The sequence below is a fragment of the Myotis nattereri genome, assembly GCF_964212035.1.
Source record: "Myotis nattereri genome assembly, chromosome: 3".
In the NCBI taxonomy this organism is placed as follows: domain Eukaryota; kingdom Metazoa; phylum Chordata; class Mammalia; order Chiroptera; family Vespertilionidae; genus Myotis; species Myotis nattereri.
This window is the reverse complement of record NC_138077.1, coordinates 185,312,988-185,332,801: the sequence shown is the minus strand read 5'-3', so window position 1 is coordinate 185,332,801 and position 19,814 is coordinate 185,312,988. Positions and strand designations below refer to the sequence as shown.

Here is a 19,814-nt window from a genome sequence, read left to right as displayed (position 1 = left end):
AAACCCAGGACCCTTCCGTCCGCAGGTCGACACTCTATCCACTGAGCCAAACCAGCCTGGGTTTGTAATCACTATGCTTTCCTGCTCCTCATGATCTCACCTGCTCCCCAGTCCAGCCTGGGAGTCCAGCTGGGTCCAGGTGGCCAGTAGGTGCATTTTATAGACGAGGAGATGGAGGTTCAGAGAAGCTGAGTGACTTGCTTAGGGTCACATGGCTGGGGGTGGAGTCAGGAGTCCCCACCCTCTGCTCCCCACCTGACCTACCCTCAACATTCCTGACTGCTGGGCAAGTTACAGAGTGGAACACAGACCCCATTAGTCAGGGGGAGGACGGAGGAAGGGAGAATAGGGTCTAGAGCTGATTAACATGAGTCCTCCATGTATTAGAAGTCTTAAAGTTGTGGGTGGAGCTTCAGCTCCAGCAGCTTGATATTAAAGGTTCCTAAAGGCCTGGAGGGAGGGTGGCGTGGTGGGAGAGGGGAGGACCCAGGAGTTTGGACAGTTTTATGAAGGAGGAAACAGAATGAGAGTTGAAACGGTTTGCTTGAGGTCATACAGCTATGTCCAAAGTCTGTCTTTTTACCCCACGAGCTTCTGGAAGCCCTTGAAGACAGATGTCTTCTCTAGTCCCTCCTCTAAGCTCTCCTCTTTCCTTCCAGAGTCTTATCACATCACCTCCTCCTGGGAGCTACCCTGATTGCCTTCACCTCCTTTCTTGAAAACTGGTGTCCCAGAAGAAGTTAACAGAAGCCTCCTGTCAATGCCCTAGGGGAGTGCTGCTGGGAGGGGCACAGCCCCCTGTGATGTGGAACACCACGTGCAGAGTCATCAGTTTGGTGAGTTTGGGTTTTCTTTAAGGTGAGTGGTGAGGAGGGCATCTGACAAGTGATGTGGAATCTGGGAGTTAGGAGCCTTGGGTTGGAGCTCTGATTTGTCACCAACTTTCTGGGACTGGGTGTGTCTCCCGTTCTGGACCTTGATTTCCAACTTCGCAAAATGAAAGGCTCAGGATGGAAAAGGGACGCAAATCAGTTTCAACTCCTGAGCTCATTCTCATTGGCTGGGTACTCAGACCTCGGCCAAACATCAAGGGCCGGGAAGAAAACAAGGCTTGTTCGGTGGGGAACTGGGACGGTACTTGCTAGTGTGGGGCTTTGGAGGGGGTTGGAGCAGCAGCCAGGGCAGCAGCTTCCTCCAGAGCAGCGGTCGCCAACCGAAAGGCGAGTCTGAGCTGTAGTTGTAGATGCTGCTGTAGCCACAGAGCAGGGTCAGCAGGGAGAACTTGACAGCAAGGCCCCCTGATCCAATGAGATCCAGGGACAACTCCCTTGGGGTGCCCTAAACTGGACTGGGAAAGGAGAGTCCTGCTCAGAGGTGGGAATTGTTGAAGTGATTTCTGTGGAAAGGATGTCATTCAATCAGCAATCTTTTAAACCACCAGAACGTGAGGTTCTGTGTTCTGTATCCTTCTGGCCCCCTCTGCCTGCTGCCCTTTTCCTATCCCTGTAGCCTGATGGCTCAGGGGTTGCTATGCAGTAGGACTTCCTTCTTCATAGGGGCCAGGTGGCCAGCTCTGTCTGTCTCTCTGTCTTGTCCTTCTTGAGCTGGACTGGCTGCCATAGAAGCAACTAGAGCCCCGTCCTGAGCTGGCCCCTGCATGTGTGCTCACAGACTCCACCCTCCAGGCACTCATCAGCTCTCAGGCCACTGGGTGGTTAAAGCTGAGAATGTGGCTCTGGAGGGTGCAGAGTCCTGGATGTCAAGCCATCCGCTTGTTGGTGCCATGGATTATTCATGAGGAAATATGAGTCCCTGGGTTGGCAGGGTCAGGAATTTTGTCCCTTACCCTCTTACCTGCTTGTCCCCTGGGAGTGGTGTACTTGAGTGTCCTGTAGTCTGGCTGCTCTGGGGCAATTTTCTCAAAGAGCCCAGAGACTCAGGGCAAAGCCCACATGTTGGGGTGGGTTCTGGGTTGAAGGGGCAGGGGCTGCAGAGTGTGTCTGACTCTTTGTGGAAACCGGAGACCTGGGTTCGAGTGCAGGCCTTGCCACTTCTTAGCTGAGTGGGATGAGCTAGGCCTCCACATCTCTGAGAGCCAGTTTTCTCATCTGCAACATGGAGATAACCACACGCCTAACAAATACTGTCAAGAGCAAGTTGGGCTTACGCTGTAGCAGATTCGAAGTGTCAGATAAGCGCTCTCCTACCATCCACCAAAAGGCCATGCAGATGCCCCAAAACACATCCCAACTGGCACTAGCATTGGAAAGTAAAGAGAAGAGATCATCATAGGCCCAAGTCCAGGGGACTTTCCATTAGCTGCAGTGTTGATGGGGGATGGATGGAGAAATATAATCCGGGGCTCTGCACACATCGCAGGGTGAGTGAGAACAGTCCAGACAGCCACAAAGAAGGCAAGACACGGCTTTGACTCATCCCCACTGGCAGCCCTAATTCCCAGCCCGCAGGAGCCACACCGACCGGAAGACCAGGCAGCCATTGCAGCTGCCTAGGATCTGTCTTCCTCGTTAGCTGGAGGGGTGCCTTCCCTTTCCCACCCCTTTCTTTGTGCTTTTGAAAAGTTGGGTTTCCTCAGGGTGACAGACCTGAGGGCAGAGGGTCAAGCAAAGTGCCCCTGAGCCCTGGGATAGGGAGCTACCCTGGGAAAAGCACTGTAGGCCGGGACAGAGCCTGGAAGACTGGGCGCAGAGCATGCTAGAGCCGCCTCCTCTCCAACACTCGGCCTGAGCATTGGACTTTCGGCCAAGTCCTAGGGCTGATACCAGAGATCCCATCTCTGTACAACACAGAGCCAAAGACGCCTGCCGCCTGGCCCCCACAGTGGCTCCCAGGGCCCCCTGTCCTCTCCCCTACACTCATCAGAACCGCCCTGAAATACTTAATTGCATTATTAGCTGTTTACTATCTATCTCCTCCTGGCGTGGAGGCTTTGGGAGGGCAGGGTGAAGTTGGCCTGGCTCACTACTGTTTCTTTGGCACTCAACATAGGCCTTGGAAGTTTAAGGGCTTAAATATTTGTTGAATGGAGCTAAAGGGGAGTCCATTTGTATACTTCGGAAAGGAAGTTAGCAATATATTCCAAGAATCAAAAAATGTTTGTGCCCTTGGTATCAGGTAGGATGTTTTTGGATGTAACAGAGAACCCTGATTCAAACTGACTTAAGCAAAAGAAAATACATTATCTCACATAACAGAAAGGCCAGCTTAGGGTGGCCCGAGGCCTTTTCTGTCTTTGTGCTGTGCTGCCCTCGGCACACTGGCTTCATCCTATGGCTGGGCCTTCCCTAGGGGAAGCAGGACACACATACACACACAGAGAGAAAGAGAGAGAGAGAGCGAGAGAGAGAGAGAGAGAGAGGGAGAGACAGACACCTCTACCTCTCTTGTAATCATGGAAACCAAATCTTTCCCTTAAATCAGATTAGGCCAACTTTGTCACATGGACCAGTAAGAGTTACCAAGGTGACTGACACTCATTGATTAGCTTAAACTAATCAAGGCGGGGTGGTGGGGTGGTACTGGATAAAACCGGTGTGTCAGGAAGCAGGGAGAGAGAATGGATGTTGGAGAAGCTACCAGCAGTGTCCACACCCCCTTAAACTAGTCACTCCATTTCTGGGAATCAATCGTAAGGAAATAAGCAGAAAAAAAATCAATGTAGAAAGATGTTTATTGCTGTGTTGTTTAAAAGACAGGAGGGAAGGAAAGATGGGGATGGAGAAACAGAGAGAGAAAGAAGAAAATTGGAACTGATCTAAGAAGTAACTATATTGAAATGTTTCAGTTAATTATGCTGCCTCCATACAATGGGATGTTCGGGCATCAAAACATTTAAACATTAAGCCCTCCAGCCAGTGTGGCCCAGTGGTTGAGCATCGACCTATGAACCAGGTCACAGTTTGATTCCAGTCAGGGCACATGCCCGGATTGTGGGCTTGATCCCCAGTGGGGGGTATGCAGGAGGCAGCCGATTAATTATTCTCTCTCATCACTGATGTTTCTATCTCTCTCTCCCTCTCCCTTCCTCTCTAAAAATCAATGAAAATATGTATTTTAAAAACATTTTAAAAAGACCATTTATTTAAAAAAATTATACAAAGTGTTAATGACATTGGGAAATGTTTGTGATATAAGGATAAATGAGAAATACCAGGATATAAAATTGTATTTGTAGTATGAATTCCATTATTTTTGTAGATGCATAGAAAAGAGATTGTGAGGAAATAGGTTAAAGAGCTTACAGTGGCTGCTGCTCAGTAGTGCAGTTGAGGGGGCCTCTTGCCTGCTTCTTCATACCCCTCTGTGCCCTCCCTTTCAAGCAGGAGGACCTCCTCCCAGCCCGCACAGGCTGGAGCCAGCTTTGCTCTCCCTGCTGTCATTATTGGCTGTGAATTAGCAATCCCTAACACTTACTGAATGTTTACTCTATGCCTGATGCTGTTCCAGGCACTTTCACAGGCACCGATTTAATCCCTAGGACAATCCTATGAGGTAAGTGCTTGTACTTCTTGTTTTGCTGAAGTGTTCACCGAAACCCCGGGTTGCTGGTCCCAAGGTCACACAGCTAGTGTGTAGAGCAGTGGTTCTCAACCTGTGGGTCGCGACCCCTTTGGGGGTCGAACAACCCTTTCACAGGGGTCACCTAAAACCATCAGAAAACACATATATAATTACATATTGTTTTTGTGATTAATCACTGTGCTTTAATTATGTTCAATTTGTAACAATAAAAATACATCCTGCATATCAAGATATTTACATTACGATTCATAACAGTAGCAAAATTACAGTTATGAAGTAGCAACGAAAATAATCTTATGGTTGGGGGTCACCACAACATGAGGAACTGTATTAAAGGGTCGCGGCATTAGGAGGGTTGAGAACCACTAGTGTAGAGGCCTTTGGAATTCAAGAGTGGGACATTTAACACCACAGCCTCTGCCTTTGCCACCAAACCCCGCTGCTTGCCAGGGTAGCCATTTAAACATTAAGCCCTCCAGCCAGGGTACGCTAATAAGAATAGTTTCATTTATTGAGCCAGACTCTGTGAACACTCTTTACATTTATTTGCTCATTGAAGCCTTGCAACCTCAGAGAGGCCGGGTGATCTGCCCGAGGCCACACGGCTAAGTGGTGGCTGCAGTAGAGGGCCCAGGGGTCTGATGTGGGACCCCCTTTGTCTCTTTATCTCCCCATAGAGTTGCCTGAGGCTCTGCCGCCCCTGGGACCATGTTTAACGGGGAGCCAGATCCAGCCTCGGCTGCAGGCCCCAGGAATGTGGTTCGGAGCTCCAGCATCAGCAGTGAAATCTGTGGATCTCAGCAGGCTGGGCCCGGGACCGGGACCACCACTGCTAAGAAGCGGCGTAGCAGCCTCGGCGCCAAGATGGTGGCCATTGTGGGCCTGACCCAGTGGAGCAAGAGCACGCTCCAGCTCCCCCAGCCTGGTGAGGGGGCGTGGGGCACCAGGGCGGGGCGGGTCACCTTGTACCCAGGGACAAACACTTATGTAGTACTTACCACATACCAGGTGCTATTCTAGGTCCAGTACATGTCCTGACTCATTGAATCCTCATATAACGCTGTGAGGCATGTACTGAAGCACAGAGAAAGGAAGTAAGATGCCCCAAACTACATAGCTAGTAGGAGCATTCAAACCCCAGCATTTGGGCTTCTGCGTTCATGCTCCTAACCATTACCCTGTGCCACCTCCATGCACAAACTTACACATTATTCAGCATCTGTTTATTAAACAGCTGCTAGGTCCGGGCCCTCTGCTGAGTGTCACAACTTCAGAGGCACACACATCCCCACGATTCAGCCTCACGGATGATCTCCGAGTTTCCTAAGTACAAAGAGCCACACAAATGTAGTTAGTTACACAGTCACACACATACATTACAAAGTCACACGAGAGAGATACACACAAAGACACATGCCTTGCTTGGTTATACCTGGTTATATGAATAGTGCGCTCAGTTGCTTAAGCAAGCCACACCCTACTGGCAGGAAAGGACAAGATAGTCATTCACACTGTACATGGTCACACATAAAGCCAGTCATCATGCAATTCACACAAACACAGACAGACCCAGGTCACTGAAGTGTTCTCTCTCTCCCTCTCTCTCTCTCTGTCTCTCTCTCTCTCGCTCTCTCTCAAATACACACACGGAGTCCATGGTCACAGAAACATGTCACGCATGTGTACACCCATATCTCACAAAACCCCATATTCACACACTTTATCAGCTACATCCCGAAAAGTGTATTATACTTGCTCAGACGTCTAGTTATGGAATCCCACTTATGCTCCGGGTGGAGGGCGACCCACCTTGTCACACACAGTCACACCTGGACCCTACATCACAGAGGAGCCAGCACTCCCCACCAAGACCTCCTCATTGTGTGGCATCAGCCCAGACACCAGCTGGTTGTGTATTAAAATCTCTTCCTGCTTATTTTTCTCAGAGTAACAACTTCCCTGAGAAACCTTCAAATAGGCAGCTGAATGGGGGCGGTGAGGGGGCGGGGGTGCCGGAGCATCCGGGGAGAATGCTCATCGAGAGTCCCAGTTGGGGCTGGGGGTGGGGGACTTTTCCAGGCCTTAAAATAGCTTTTTATAAAGCCCTCCACAGGAGCACGTGGGATGGTCTTTTCCAGCACGCAGGCTGTGATGTGGTTTCTGGCTCAGGGAAATGCTAAGTGAGAAGGGGGCTTGCAGTTATCAGTGCCCCTGTGTGGGCGGGCATGGCCCCTGTGAATGTCCACAGTGTAGGCCTGACACGAGGGAGTCAGGAAGAGGGGGCCTGGAGATCCAGGAGCTGGGCTGGGGCAGGACCAAGGGGGGCGTATTAAGGTTAGGAGGTTGAAGAGGTGTTGGGCCCCAGGAATCTGGCTTGAGAAGACCAAGCCCTGCTGATCTCCAACTGAGTCAGCTTCCGATCCAAAGGCTCCTTCGTGCCCAAAGCGATTTGGAGGAACGGTCTTTCGGGGCCAGGGCAGGCCCGAGTCACTAGGAGATAGTCCAGTGATCTGCCTGGGACTGTCCACCTACCTCGACTACCAGTCAGCAGGCAGGGATTAGAGTGGACACCAAGGAGACCCCCAGCCTCGAGGGGAGATGAGTGATGATGGGGCTTCTGGATCACTTGTCCCTGTGGTAGGCAAGGGCATGGCTGAAGGTCTGGGGCCTGAGCCAGGGGAATACACAGATGCCCTTCTAACTGAAGGTCTCTATGAATCATCCAGTCACCAAATGTCAGAGCAGGACAGGCCCCTTGAGTTCATCTAGTACAAGGTACTAGTTTTATTAATAAAGCATCAGAGCCGGAAGAAGGGACTGAAGGTGGCCTTTAGAGCCACACCCTGTCATTTACTAGCTGGGGACTCAGGCAAGTGACTTCACCGCTCTGAGTTCGCCACCTCGTTTGTAGAATAAGGACAATAATCTGTGCCTCAGAGTTTTCCGGGGGATTAAATGACATAGGAGATGCCAAGGCAACAGCCTTGTGCATAGTAGACACTTAATAACGTTGCCGGTGTTATTATTATTTCCCACAGTCAAACAGTAGGGCCAAAAAGCAAGTGAGATCTCTGGCTTTCACAGCCCCTTGCTTGTGGCATACCCCTCTCCCATCTGTAACTCCATGTCCCATTTTTTTTCCTCCCAAGCCTTGGAGTTGTCAGTGTCCTAGCTCGGGTGGGAGAGTCTGGCTCCAGAGGGATGTATGGGGCTGACTCACCTTGGGAATCAGCTCTGGAAACTCTCTTCTGGGCAAAGATCCCAGCAGGGTATCTCCGGTTGCCCCAGGTGGGATGGCTCAGTTCCCTGCAGGGCTAGGCTGTGTGAAGCGGGGCAGAACTCCTGTCCTGGACCCAGTCTTCTGGGCTCTGGGTCTGCCTTCCCAGGGGCCTCCTTCCTCCTAGTTTATCCATATCCTGCATTGGCTCAAGCTCCGCCCACTCCCTCCTCTTTGTTTCAAAGCTTGGACTATTACACCAGCCTTCCCTCTAGTTCCCTGCCTCCTGCCTACCCCTTCAAGTTTATTTCTCACATTGCCATAGAGTAGCTTCTAAAAACTAATCTTGGCTTCAACTCCTCATGGGACCCTGGGAAAGACACTTTCCCTTTGGGCCTGTTTCCTCTGGAAAATGGAGCTAGAAGGGACTCTCTCCAAGCTTTCGTCTAGATCTAGCATTCTCTATGTTGTGGGAGCAGTGAATGGGGTAGGGTGAGAGCTTTGGGGTCTCAGGACACAGGTGGCTTCTGGCCTAGCCTTAGACTGGGTCCACACAGGCCATCCTGGGCTGTCCCCGCTCCTGCCCACATTGAGCTCTTTTCAGCACCGAGGACAGCAGCTCCTCATGGGCTCTGGGCTCTGAGTCAGGTGGGGAGAAGGCTCAGCATCATTCCAGGAGATGCCATGGAGTGCTGTTGGGAGCTGTGACTGCCTCTCCCTTGTATGCAGTGAGACAGATGGGACAGTTCCTGGAGTCTTTCAGTCTCCGGCAACCACAGAATTATTGCAAGCGATTTGCCCCGTTTCTCTGGAAAGAGGCTTTATAAAGTTACTCCCTGGGTCAACAGAGTTCAGGGACTGGACAGGTAAGAAACAGTAGAGAAATGTTCTCTAATGTTGCAAGACCTTTCTCCCCACCCAGAAGACACGGGACTTAGTCTCTGCTGAATCACATCTCAAATCAATGTGGAATTGGTGGAGAAGAGTGAGAAGTAGTGCATCAGTAGACTGGGAGTCGGCCTTATGGATGTCTGGACCTCAAGCTCCCCATCTGGCAGGGGCAGGAACAGGGGGCTAGCCAAGGTGTCACTAACATTTCAAGGATTCTGTGATTCCCTTACTAGGCATCACAGTGGATTGGACAGGTCTGATCAAAGAAGGGAAATTTTCTCCCAAGTGGGCCAAAGCTTTCCCAAGCTCTAGGAGAAGGGCACTGGGGTCATATGGTGGCAAGGCTCTGGCTTCAGCTCAGGATGTGTTGTGTGTGGAGGATTCGAGGGGAGGGAGGTTAGAGTGCAGCTCCCACAGACCTGTCTGTCTTCTAGCTGCATTAGCGGGGATTGGCAGTTAGGAGCCAGGGACAGGGCGAGTCCCTCAACACCCATTGTTATTGCCCAGCCCTCTGTGTGTGGTGGGGCACGCACCATTTGTGGGTGTGCATCTATGTGTGTGATTGAATAGATAGGTTCAACTGCAAGTGTTATGGTGTGAAGGACACATTTATGGGACAGAGTATGTCTTGTGTATGTATGATTAAACCCTGGAAGTACCTTTTGTGACTATTGTATGAACGTACTCATAACCTTGTATGTGGGATCGCTGTCTTCATAAATGTGATTGTCAGCACTTGTGTGTGTCTGCTTATGCCGGTCGGTATGAAAGAAGCATAGGTGAGCTAACATGACTGTGTGTGTGTAAGGCAGGCAGACAGACAGACAAGTGGATGGTCTCACTGATTCCTGGATAGTTAGCTATTCCAATATCCCAGAGGCTGGGATGGTTTATGGTTTGAAAGGAGACATTTCTCCTTACCACCTCCCACTCCCAGTGCCGCCCCCCCATCTGTCTGCCAGTGACACTAGCCCTTTTAGCCTTTCCTCTCCCAGTGGGACTTCCTGAAAGGTAAGTAGGACAAAGCAAGAGGAATAAAGCGCCCCTCTTCCCAGGGCAGGTCTTGAATATCCTCACCGTTGGATATGGGTGGGTTGCCAGGGTAACCAGCTCCCCCTTCCCCATTGTTTTTAGGGGGCTTCAGTGCCTGCTCCACACCCCCCCACCTCTCCCCACCGCTATAGCCAACTTCATTCTTAATTCGCTTGGGTCTCTAACCAGTGATAGCAAAGGGCTCCTTTGGTACAGTCCCTATCTGAGCAGCACTTCCCTCCCCATCAAGCTCCTCGGGCAGCCAAGCTTTAGCAGGGGAAATCCATGTAAACCCTCAACCTGGCTTCTGTGACCCTGGCCGCCCCACGAGGGGAGAGTGTCTAGAGGGACCACATTGCAATGCTGAGTAGGTTGCCATGGAAACCCAGGCTGGATGGTGTGCTGCTAGGAGAGGCACAGTGTCCTATGTTCCCTGCAAGGCTGAGCCATGGGGCAGGATGGGGTAGAGGGCCCTGTGAACAGGAGACACAGAGACCGGGGGAGGGGGGGCGAGTTCTCACTGCACAGCTTCTGGGGTCTCCTACAGACCTCTTTTCAAAGCCATAGCCAACTCAGGCCAACCCAGCCAGCCATCCTCTCTTACTCTTGCTTCCCTAATAGCCTCTTTATGTCCAGACCCACCTGGAGAATGCATGTTAGTTTGGAGTGCCCAGGCCTCCCATCGGGGTTGTTATAGGGCCTGTGAAGGTATCAGAGAGGTGGCTGGGAGGTCTGAGCGAGACAGGTGCATGAGGGAGAGCAAATTCAGCAAAAGGCAAACTTTCCAGAAGAGGGAGGCAGGAACACAACCCTTTGGAGCAAAGGCTGAAATTGAGTGGGAAGGTAGCTATCAGGGGAGCCTGGCAAGGATGACAGCCCAAGAGCTGCAGGGAGGGGAGGGGGGCTCTACCTGGTAACTCCACACACCCCCAGCCCATCGTCCCGATTCTGCCTCCAGCCATCTTTCTAATCGGCTTTGTCTGTGTCACTGCCCTGAGCAAGGCCAGGGGTCAGCTACAAACCAGCTCTAGAGGTCATCTCAGCAATGCCCCTGTCTCCGGTCACAGCCCTGCCCACCACGCCCCCTCCCGAGAGGGTGACTTTGAGCAGCGCTCTCAGAGAGGCCGCATAGTGATCTGACCTTGTTCCCTCTCTGTGCTTGGTGTGGGGGACCGGCCGCAGAAGGGACCACCAAGAAGCTGCGCAGCAACATCCGGAGGAGCACGGAGACAGGCATCGCCGTGGAGATGCGAAGTCGGGTCACGCGCCAGGGCAGCCGGGAGTCCACCGATGGGAGCACCAACAGCAACAGCTCCGAGGGCACGTGCGTGCAGCCCACCCCACCCTGGACCCTCCCTCCTCGGTCCTCTAGTCCCAGAGCCAGAGCAGGGTGGGAAAATCTCCTGCTGGTTTTCCCACCTGGAGAACATCAACCCAGATGCCTGTGTTCCTGTGCCCCTACCTGCCTCCATTCCCCTCCCCTGGATGTCCCATGCCAGGGCCCCAGCCTTCCCCCAGTGGCCTAGCAGTGGTTCCTCCCTTCTGTGTACTTCATGCCTCCCGCCTCCCAGCACCCACACGCGGCCCCACTCCAGAGGAGAGGGTTCGAAAGGAGAAAGTGACTCCAGTCCTTTAAATCTAGAGCCATTGTTATGTCTCCGATGGGTGGAGGTCTCACACGTGGCCTTGCTTGGAGCTCAGGGAAGGCGATGGGACTGGATCAGAGTTTTCCAAACTGTGGGTGGTAACTCAGAGGCAGGAAGTGAAATCAGTTCAGGGGGTAAAACCAGCATTAGAAAAAGAAATGAGATTCGGTTGTACCCTATGGAGTGAGGGTGAATTGCCTTGTGAACTTCTGTGTCGGTTGTTTCAATGTGTGGGCGCGCATAGGTCTGTGACATTAAATGTATTTCTTACATTTGACTGCGTGTGGGCTGCAGTCAAAAACCTGCAAGTCCCTCCGACCTCCTCTACATTGTGAAACTACGGTAGACAACTAAGATTTTCCGATTTGGCCTCATGAAGGCACAATGATTTCAGGATTATTTAAGATTCTATGCTCATGTATCTCGCTGCTATGCCTACAGCCATGAATGCAAATAGCCACTAGCATGTATTGTGTCTTACTGTATGCAGGGTATCACTGGGCACTTCAGATCAGTGCTTCTTATTCGGGGATCTAGTGAGCACTATCAGACCAAACACTGTCTCATTTAACTCTCGCTACGGTACTGAGCGATGTCGGTACTACCTGTGAAAGAGACCAATAGGAGTGGGTGAGCCTGAAACCCCTTCCTGGCCGGGGGGGGGGGGCGGGGGGGGGAGGCGGGGAGGAGACACACGGCTTCTCTGACAAGCACACACAGCCTGTCTTCCTCCCTGCCAGTCACTGGCCCAGGGGGACTCAAGGCCAAGCCGTCCAGCAGGGGATTTGCTCTGGGACAACCTTGACTCTCTCTAGCCTTAGGGCTTTCTTTGGTCCATTGTAGCTCATGAGTGGACCTGGGCCAGCCCTCCCTCACCTGTCCTTTCTCTGCTGGCACACCCAGGACACCTTAAGGACATGCACAAGTAGCACTTTTCCCTCAGTGACAACGGCAGCAATAACTGCCACATATTGCGTTGTTTGTCTGGAACATTTCATGCACCATCTATCCCGAGTCTCACCATAAACCCACGTGAGTTGGGCATCACCTCTGTTTTGTAGGCAAGTCTCTTACCTCTGGATGCCTGTTTTCTCATCTGTTAAATTGGATAATAGCTGCTGCCACACAGAGTAGTTGCAAGGATTCCATTGCATGAGGCACGTGGAGCATTCAATGCACTGACACATGGTCACATGGTCAACTTTCATTCACTGTCAGTTTTTCTTGTTACTGCTTTCCAGCACCACCGCCCTCCCCCCAGACACACACAACCATGGGGCACCTACCACCACTCGTTATTAATCTGAACCCTATAATTGCGTTAATTTGGACTCTGGCTGTTTGGGGCACCACCTCATTTATTGACTTGATTTCAAACTGTCTGTCCCCAGCCAACATAGTATGCTACACTATGTAGAGGGGAAACTGAGGCAAGAGGGGAGTGCCCAGTGCCTGGGAGGCAGAGCCGCTGCATCCCACCAGCCAGATGCCCTCACGTGCCCCTCTGCCTCCTTCCCCAGGTTCATCTTCCCCACCACCAGACTGGGGGCCGAAAGCCAGTTCAGCGATTTCCTGGATGGGCTGGGACCAGCCCAGATTGTGGGGCGACAGACGCTGGCAACTCCACCAATGGGTGAGTCTTCGTGAGGGTAGGGCGAGTGGGGTGATGGCAGAAAGGGTGAGATCAGCAGAGCCCTGTGTGACCCGAGCTTCCCTGCCAGCGCAGAGTGAGCACAGCACTCACGCATCCTCCCTCCGCAGACGGGAAGGCCACCGCCACCGCAGCTCTCCCAGCACATTCCTCCTCGCTCGCTCCACCACACTCTGCCGGCTCTGCTAAGTGCTGGGCGGAAAATGGTGAACAGATCATCAGGGCATTGGTTTTCAGGGGGCCGGCTCTATCCCCAGTTCTCCGAGTGGCCTTGGGGAAGTCTCTTCTCTGAGCCTGTTCCCTCATCTATAAAATGGGAATAAAAATGCCTGCCTTCACTATCAACAATTGATTGAGGGTTATTCTTTTATTGAAGGTGGGGGGTGGGGAGGTTCATGCTGTGCCTGAAGTATTTCATTTGATCCTAGGGACTGTGTCTTATTTGACTTCTAATAGTGTCTGGCACCTGGAAGCCTTTAGTAGTTTTTCATCCCCCTTTCCTGTAGCCAGGAGTAGCTCCTGAAGCCTGTGCTGCAGTCCTGGCTCCTTCCTCCCTCTCCCTTAGCTAGTGGATGTGTTGGCTCACGCAGCTGCTCCCAGGCCTAGCCTCCCCAGAGACGCCTCCTGGCCACCCTCTTCCCCACTGACTCAAGCAGTGTCTGACCCAGACCTCTGCACTGGCCTCAAGCACACCAGGAAGCTGAGTGCAGACAGCGCCCTGCTGTGAGCCATACAGTGAGCTGGGATTTCATTCCCGCCAGGGCTCTTCCCACTGCACTGCCCTGTCTTCCTCCCCCTGCTCATTCAGGAGCCTCTCTCTGTCTGCGGGAAGAGGGGTGCGCCTACAGGGTGAGCTCTTAGCTGGCTCTTGGGCTGGACTGGCTAATTCTCAGCACTTGCTTTCAAACTCTTAGGGGCCCGGGAGTCTGCTTTTCCCAGCAGCCCTGAGCCCAGCCAAGAGCTGGGAGGCAGTGAGAGGAGCAGCCACTTCCAGTAGGGCAGTGATGGCGAACCTTTTGAGCTCAGCGTGTCAGCATTTTGAAAAACCCTAACTTAACTCTGGTGCCGTGTCACATATAGACATTTTTTGATATTTGCAACCATAGTAAAACAAAGACTTATATTTTTGATATTTATTTTATATATTTAAATGCCATTTAACAAAGAAAAATCAACCAAAAATATGAGTTCGCGTGTCACCTCTGACACGCGTGTCATAGGTTCGCCATCACTGCACTAGGCAAATGCACCATCACAGCCTAGAATTATGCGTGTGGTGCCCTCTGGTGTCCCAAACTAGGGATGACAGGTTTGTGTTTGCTCATCTTGGGGGTGTTATAATGAGACGGGAGATGAATTCCTGAGACATCCCCCTCCACTTCCCCGTGGGGAGGTCAGGAAGAGTAGAGGAAGGGGGACACATTCCAGAATGTCTTTGTTTGTATTTGCATCTTCCCAAGTATGCAACTACAAACAATTGCATAATGGCTCAGAGAATCTAAAATGGGTACCTAAGCCCACAGTCAGCTCTATTTTAGTTTTTCGACATCAGGCTATGATTCTGCACTGCTTGGAAGGGTGTTCCAAGTGACTAATGCTGAGAGTTCCAGAAATCAGACAACTGACACGATTCCACACATAGAACTTGCCCCAGCTGGATAATCCGTTTTGTGGCAGCTCAGGGAGGAGTTCTCAGTCCTCTGCTCCCAGGAAATTTGCCGGCCTTCCCGTCATCCTTTGGCGATGATGCAAGCAGGCCCTGGTTCCCAGGCAGCAGCTCCTGTCCTGGGCAGGCTCATATCTCAGCATCTCTTCAAGCTGATAGTCTTTGAATATTTGACATGTACTTAGGGGAGTGGCGGAGGGCTGCTGTGTAGAAGGTGACTAAGCCCCTGAGCCCACAGCCTCCGTCTGTGTTCCTGACTCCAGAAGCTCTGCCACCAAACTTGCCTATTCTGCTCAGTAAAACAGGAGCTTCTCAGTTCACCACACTTAGATGAGCGTTTGACAGCCACTTTTGGTCCCCAAGCATGTCCCTGGAGGGTCATGCCCCCACCCCACCCTAGGGACCCATGATTGTGTTCCTCGGCTGCTCTACTGTGTCTCCTGAGGCCAGTTCTCCCACATGCAGTTTTCTTCATCTCATGCCCTTTCCAGGTGGTAGTGCCCTGCAGGCTGGCATTCTGCACAGTGGCTCGTCTGGCTCTGCCTGGACTGTCCCTCTTCTCCCTTGCAGGGGATGTGCACGTTGCCATCATGGACCGGAGTGGCCAGCTGGAAGTGGAAGTGATCGAGGCTCGGGGCCTGACCCCCAAACCTGGCTCCAAATCTCTCCCAGGTGAGGCTGAGCAGCTGGGAGAAGGATTTTGGAAATGGGTCCTGCCGGTGAGGACGATGCTGCTGAGGTCTGGGTCTAATGAGTCCTTAGTTCCCCACTGGCTAAGTCAGTATTCTCAACACCGGAGTCACCACTTGCCCCAAAGGCCAGGAAATAGGGGCGGGGTAGGGAGGACAGAGGAGTCAACCTCTTTGACCTCCTGTCCACTGGCCAGCTCGTCCTACTCCCCTTGCTCACCTCCAGGGTCACCTGGGGGTTGGGGATGGGACAGGCCATAGCAGTCTCTCCTGACCCCTCCCCATCATGCTTTCTCCCACCCCTTAGCCACCTATATCAAGGTTTACCTGCTTGAGAATGGGGCCTGCTTGGCCAAGAAGAAGACAAAGGTGGCCAAGAAGACCTGTGACCCGCTGTACCAGCAGGCTCTGCTCTTCGACGAGGGGCCCCAGGGCAAGGTGCTGCAGGTGAGTGTGAGAGGGCAACGCTCAAGACTGCAAGTCATCATTTGAAATCCGTTTCATTTATGACACTTCCTGTGCCAGGTACTAATGCCAGGTGCATTAATATGTGTTGCCCATTTATTTGCATGACCCAGTGAGGTGTGATTGCCCCTGGCTGATTCATAAGGAAACCAAGGTTTGGAGGGTAGCTCGACTGCCAGGTTCCACCGGGCGCTGGTTCATTGTGCATCGGCTCCACACCAGGCTGTGAGCTGCTTTCCATTGTGACCTCGCTCCATCCTCCAGATGAACCTGTGAAGCAGGTGTGACTCTCCTATTTTACAAATGAGGAAGCAGAAAGATGGAGTGGATGGCGTGAGGTTTCAGCTGGGGACTTGCTGAGCCGAGCTGAGCCCAGGTCAAGGTGACTCTCACCCCTTGAGAGTGACAAACCGTTCACCACGGTCCCGGGAGAGAGGGATCATCATGCCTGTTTCATAGATGAAGTGCCTGAGGCGCCCAAGTGGTTACAGGGATAGAGCACAGTGGTGGGCAGTCTCTGGGTTCTGCCCTGGATTCAGGTTCAAGTTTGATCACTTACTAGCTGCCGTATGTGGTGAAGATCAAATGAGAGATGTCTGTAGAGGGCCTCACACAGTGCCTGGCACACAGAAGGCTACTCGCTAACTCTGAATAGTGGTGGTCGCGGTGGGCTGTCGGCCTTGCCTGAGGCCACGGGTGACAGAGGAGAGGCTTGAGCCAGGGGCTGTCTGAGCTGTGCGACTTCTCATCCACGGCTGTTCCTCTGGGCTGAGGTGGTTCCATAGCAAAGGCACTTGGAGCTGCAAACAGCAAGAACTGATGAGCCCTAGGGTTCTGTGGGGGAAAGTTTGGTCTTGGTTGTCCATTTTTATATATATCGAAATTCTATTTTGAAAAAAGAATTCACCAATAAAAACACAAGTTCGAAAATGACTGAGCTAATCTATTCCCCTCCCCCAGTTTTATGGATGGATGGGAACCCTGAGGTCCAGGGAGGGCAAGGGGCTTGAGCCGCAGCAGAGCGGGACTGGAGTCTCCATCTGCTCCTTCCCAGAGAAGGCTGTCATCTGGGATGCTGGGACCTCCAGAAGTCAGACCCAGGGTACATGCCCAGCTCTGCCACCAATGACTGTGTGTCTTTGGGTTAGTTCATTAACCTCTTTGAGCGGCAGTTTCCTCTTTGTGGAAATAACACATAGCACCTCTACTTGGATGGTTGCAACAATGGAGATGATATACTTAAAGTCCATAGGAGCCTGTGTGAAGTGGGCGGCAAGTTGTTTGAAGTCAGTCCAAGTTTCAGCTCTCTCTGTCCCATCCGTCTGTGCCCTGGTGAAACCTGTAGGTTCCTGGGCCCACTGCCCAGCCCTGGAGTCAGGGAGGTGGCTCAGCTCCTCTTTCTTCTCCCACTGGTAGGTGATCGTCTGGGGAGACTACGGCCGCATGGACCACAAGTGCTTCATGGGCATGGCCCAGATCATGCTGGATGAGCTGGACCTGAGTGCCGCCATCACCGGCTGGTACAAACTCTTCCCCACATCCTCCGTGGCAGACTCGACCCTCGGATCCCTCACCCGGCGCCTGTCCCAGTCCTCCCTGGAGAGTGCCACCAGCCCCTCGTGCACCTAAGGACCTCAGGAAGAGGCTGGATGTGGTGTGGGAAGGGCTGCCTGCTGGCCCCCCTCCTCCCCTGTACATAGTCTTCACGTCTTTCTGGCCCCTCGCCCTGCTGCATGCCTGTTGGCTACTGGGCTCGTCCCAGCTGGCGGTGGAGAGTGTAGTGTGTGTGTGTATGTGTGTGTGTGTGTGTGTGTGTGTGTGTCTGTGTGTGACCATGTTATATCTGTTCATTTGTCTGGGTATAGTCTGTCTTGGTGACTACATGGGCCAAAATCCATGTCCTTCTGTGTCTTGTTGAAAAGAAACCCAAATGAGTGTTGTGTAAACACAACACCCCCTCGATCTGGGGATGGAATGGTGGGGGGGTGGCCATTGGTCCATCCTGCCTGGTCCTGTGCCCGGGGCAGAGCCCGAGTGTCCTGCCTGTTCCTTCTCTTGGTGGTCCCTGCTGAGTTTCCTGTCTCGTTCTTTGTTCCACCTTTGCCTCTCCCAGCACTGCTACCTTTTTTGAGGAATGTAGCATCCACTGCAGCTGGCCACGCGAGGCCCCTCTGGGAACCCTGACCGCCCTCCTCCGGCAGCTTTGCCCGCTGAATGCGTCTGCAGCATGTAGCATGCTCGGCTAGTGCCCTGGCCAGGGCCTGGGAAGCAAAGATGCCTGGGGAGCTGAGGGCTTGGGAGATTGCTTCCTTCCTCGGGCTGGAGCCGCCTCCTTCCTACAAGCAAAATACGGGAGGTCTTAGTTTCCAGGGTTGCTGGCCAGACACCCTAGGGGGACGTTCCGGTACCTCCCTTAGCACTGCTCTTCACCTCCTGTCTCCCTCCAGGCCACCGCACCTCTGACATGCCAAAGGAGCTCTCCCAGGGGACCCCAGCAGGTGTGGACAGGAGGTGTGGCCATCCAGGGGGCTGCCTCAGAAGGGATGGAATCTGCCAAAGCAGACAGCCCCTGGAGGCACCTGTGTCCTCCCCAGGCTCGGAGGGTGGCCCTGTCCCCACAGGGCCCATCCTGGTGGGGCCTGGCCTGTGAGGAGGTGCTGAGGGTGGGGCTGTTTGCTGGGTCAAGGAGGGCAGGGCTGACTTGCCCTGAGCCACCGTTGAGAATCCTGTCTGGGGATTAGCTGCCTGAAGTTCATTTGGGGCTCTCTTCTGCTCGTTTCTAGACCAGGGTGCATCTGGGAGCTCAGACTCATGTGGGCTCCAGCCTCCTGGCCCCACACACCCTGGCTCTGGACTCTGGTCTGCCACAGCCACCAGCTCTGTACAAAGCAATACTCATGCTCAGCCTCCCTGCCTCCCTGAGCTCTCCTGCTGCCCGCTGCCCGCTGGAGAGCAGCCTGGCCTGCTCCAGGCACCTACCCGCTCTGCTTTCATCCCACCCATCTGGCTGGAGCTTCCCAAAGCCGCTCACACTCTGACTTGGTCTGCAGGCTGGGTCCTGAGGGTGGGACCAGTGCGTGGACTGAAGTCTGGCTCAGGAATGCCCAAATCTGTCCTCTCCCTCCTCAGGTCGAGGGTGAAAGGTGAGAGGTTGCCCAGGAGCTGGACATAACAGCCCTTGGATCCGTGTCTGGGGAGGAAAGAGTGGCCAGGGGTCACAGTATGGGGCAGGCTCTCTCTTCCCCAGACATGGTCCCCAATGCCGCAGTGACTCCAACCATGTACCGGGAGGCAGTGCAGGCTCAGCCTGAGTGCTTGGTCTCCATCTGTAACCAGAGCGGGCGGGCATGGAGGTGGGTTCTGAGGGAGGTGGAGGGAAGCTCTCTGGAGATACTGCCATCTCTGCCAAGGGGCCTCCTTTTTGGGCAGGATCCACCTTTTCTCCCAAAACACAAGGGGAGGGAACCAGGACCCCGTCATTCCTGCCCACAGACACAGAATAGGTAATGCGGGCAGTAAAGAAACAAACACGAGCGCCTGGCCCCGAGCCTCCATTCTTGTATCGGCCTTGGTGAGTGGAAGAGAGGGAGGGGCCGCTGGGTCCCACTTTCTCTTTCTGCAGATTTTCTCTCCCACTGTCAGGACTGGGTGATGCCTGCATTTCTCATGTTTCTACAGTGAAACAAAGGGCTCTGTGCTCTTTGATCTGAGGGTGGGGAGCGGAAGGACCCGCGCTCACGGAGGTACTTTATGTCCTGTCTGTGATGTGCTCCCCTCGAGAGAGGTCGCCCTCAGGGTGGTGGTGGGCTTATGGGCGAAAGTGTAGACATCTGCTGATGTGGCACCGAATGGCGATCCTCAGACTATGCAGCCACCCCCAGGGAAGGGGGGACGTCACCCTCATTCCTCAAAGGGCCCAGAAAGACGTGAGAGAAGGTGGGAGCTGCCAGCAGAGAGGCTGCCGCTGGGTAGCTGGAGGCCGGTGCCCCTGGCCTGGGGGGCAGGTGGGTTAGCA

General features: G+C 53.2%; 1 protein-coding gene across 1 annotated transcript; it reads left to right on the top strand.

The window, feature by feature from the left end:
* The first annotated feature begins 823 nt into the window (after window positions 1–823).
* On the top strand, window positions 824–19,316 carry RIMS3 (regulating synaptic membrane exocytosis 3). The gene is made up of 7 exons (XM_081087307.1): window positions 824–836; window positions 5,220–5,467; window positions 10,865–11,006; window positions 12,849–12,961; window positions 15,216–15,317; window positions 15,642–15,781; window positions 17,216–19,316. The coding sequence occupies exons 2-7, from the start codon at window positions 5,251–5,253 to the stop codon at window positions 17,426–17,428; spliced, it is 927 nt and encodes a 308-aa protein (XP_080943433.1). The 5' UTR covers window positions 824–836; window positions 5,220–5,250; the 3' UTR covers window positions 17,429–19,316.
* The last annotated feature ends 498 nt before the right edge of the window (window positions 19,317–19,814 follow it).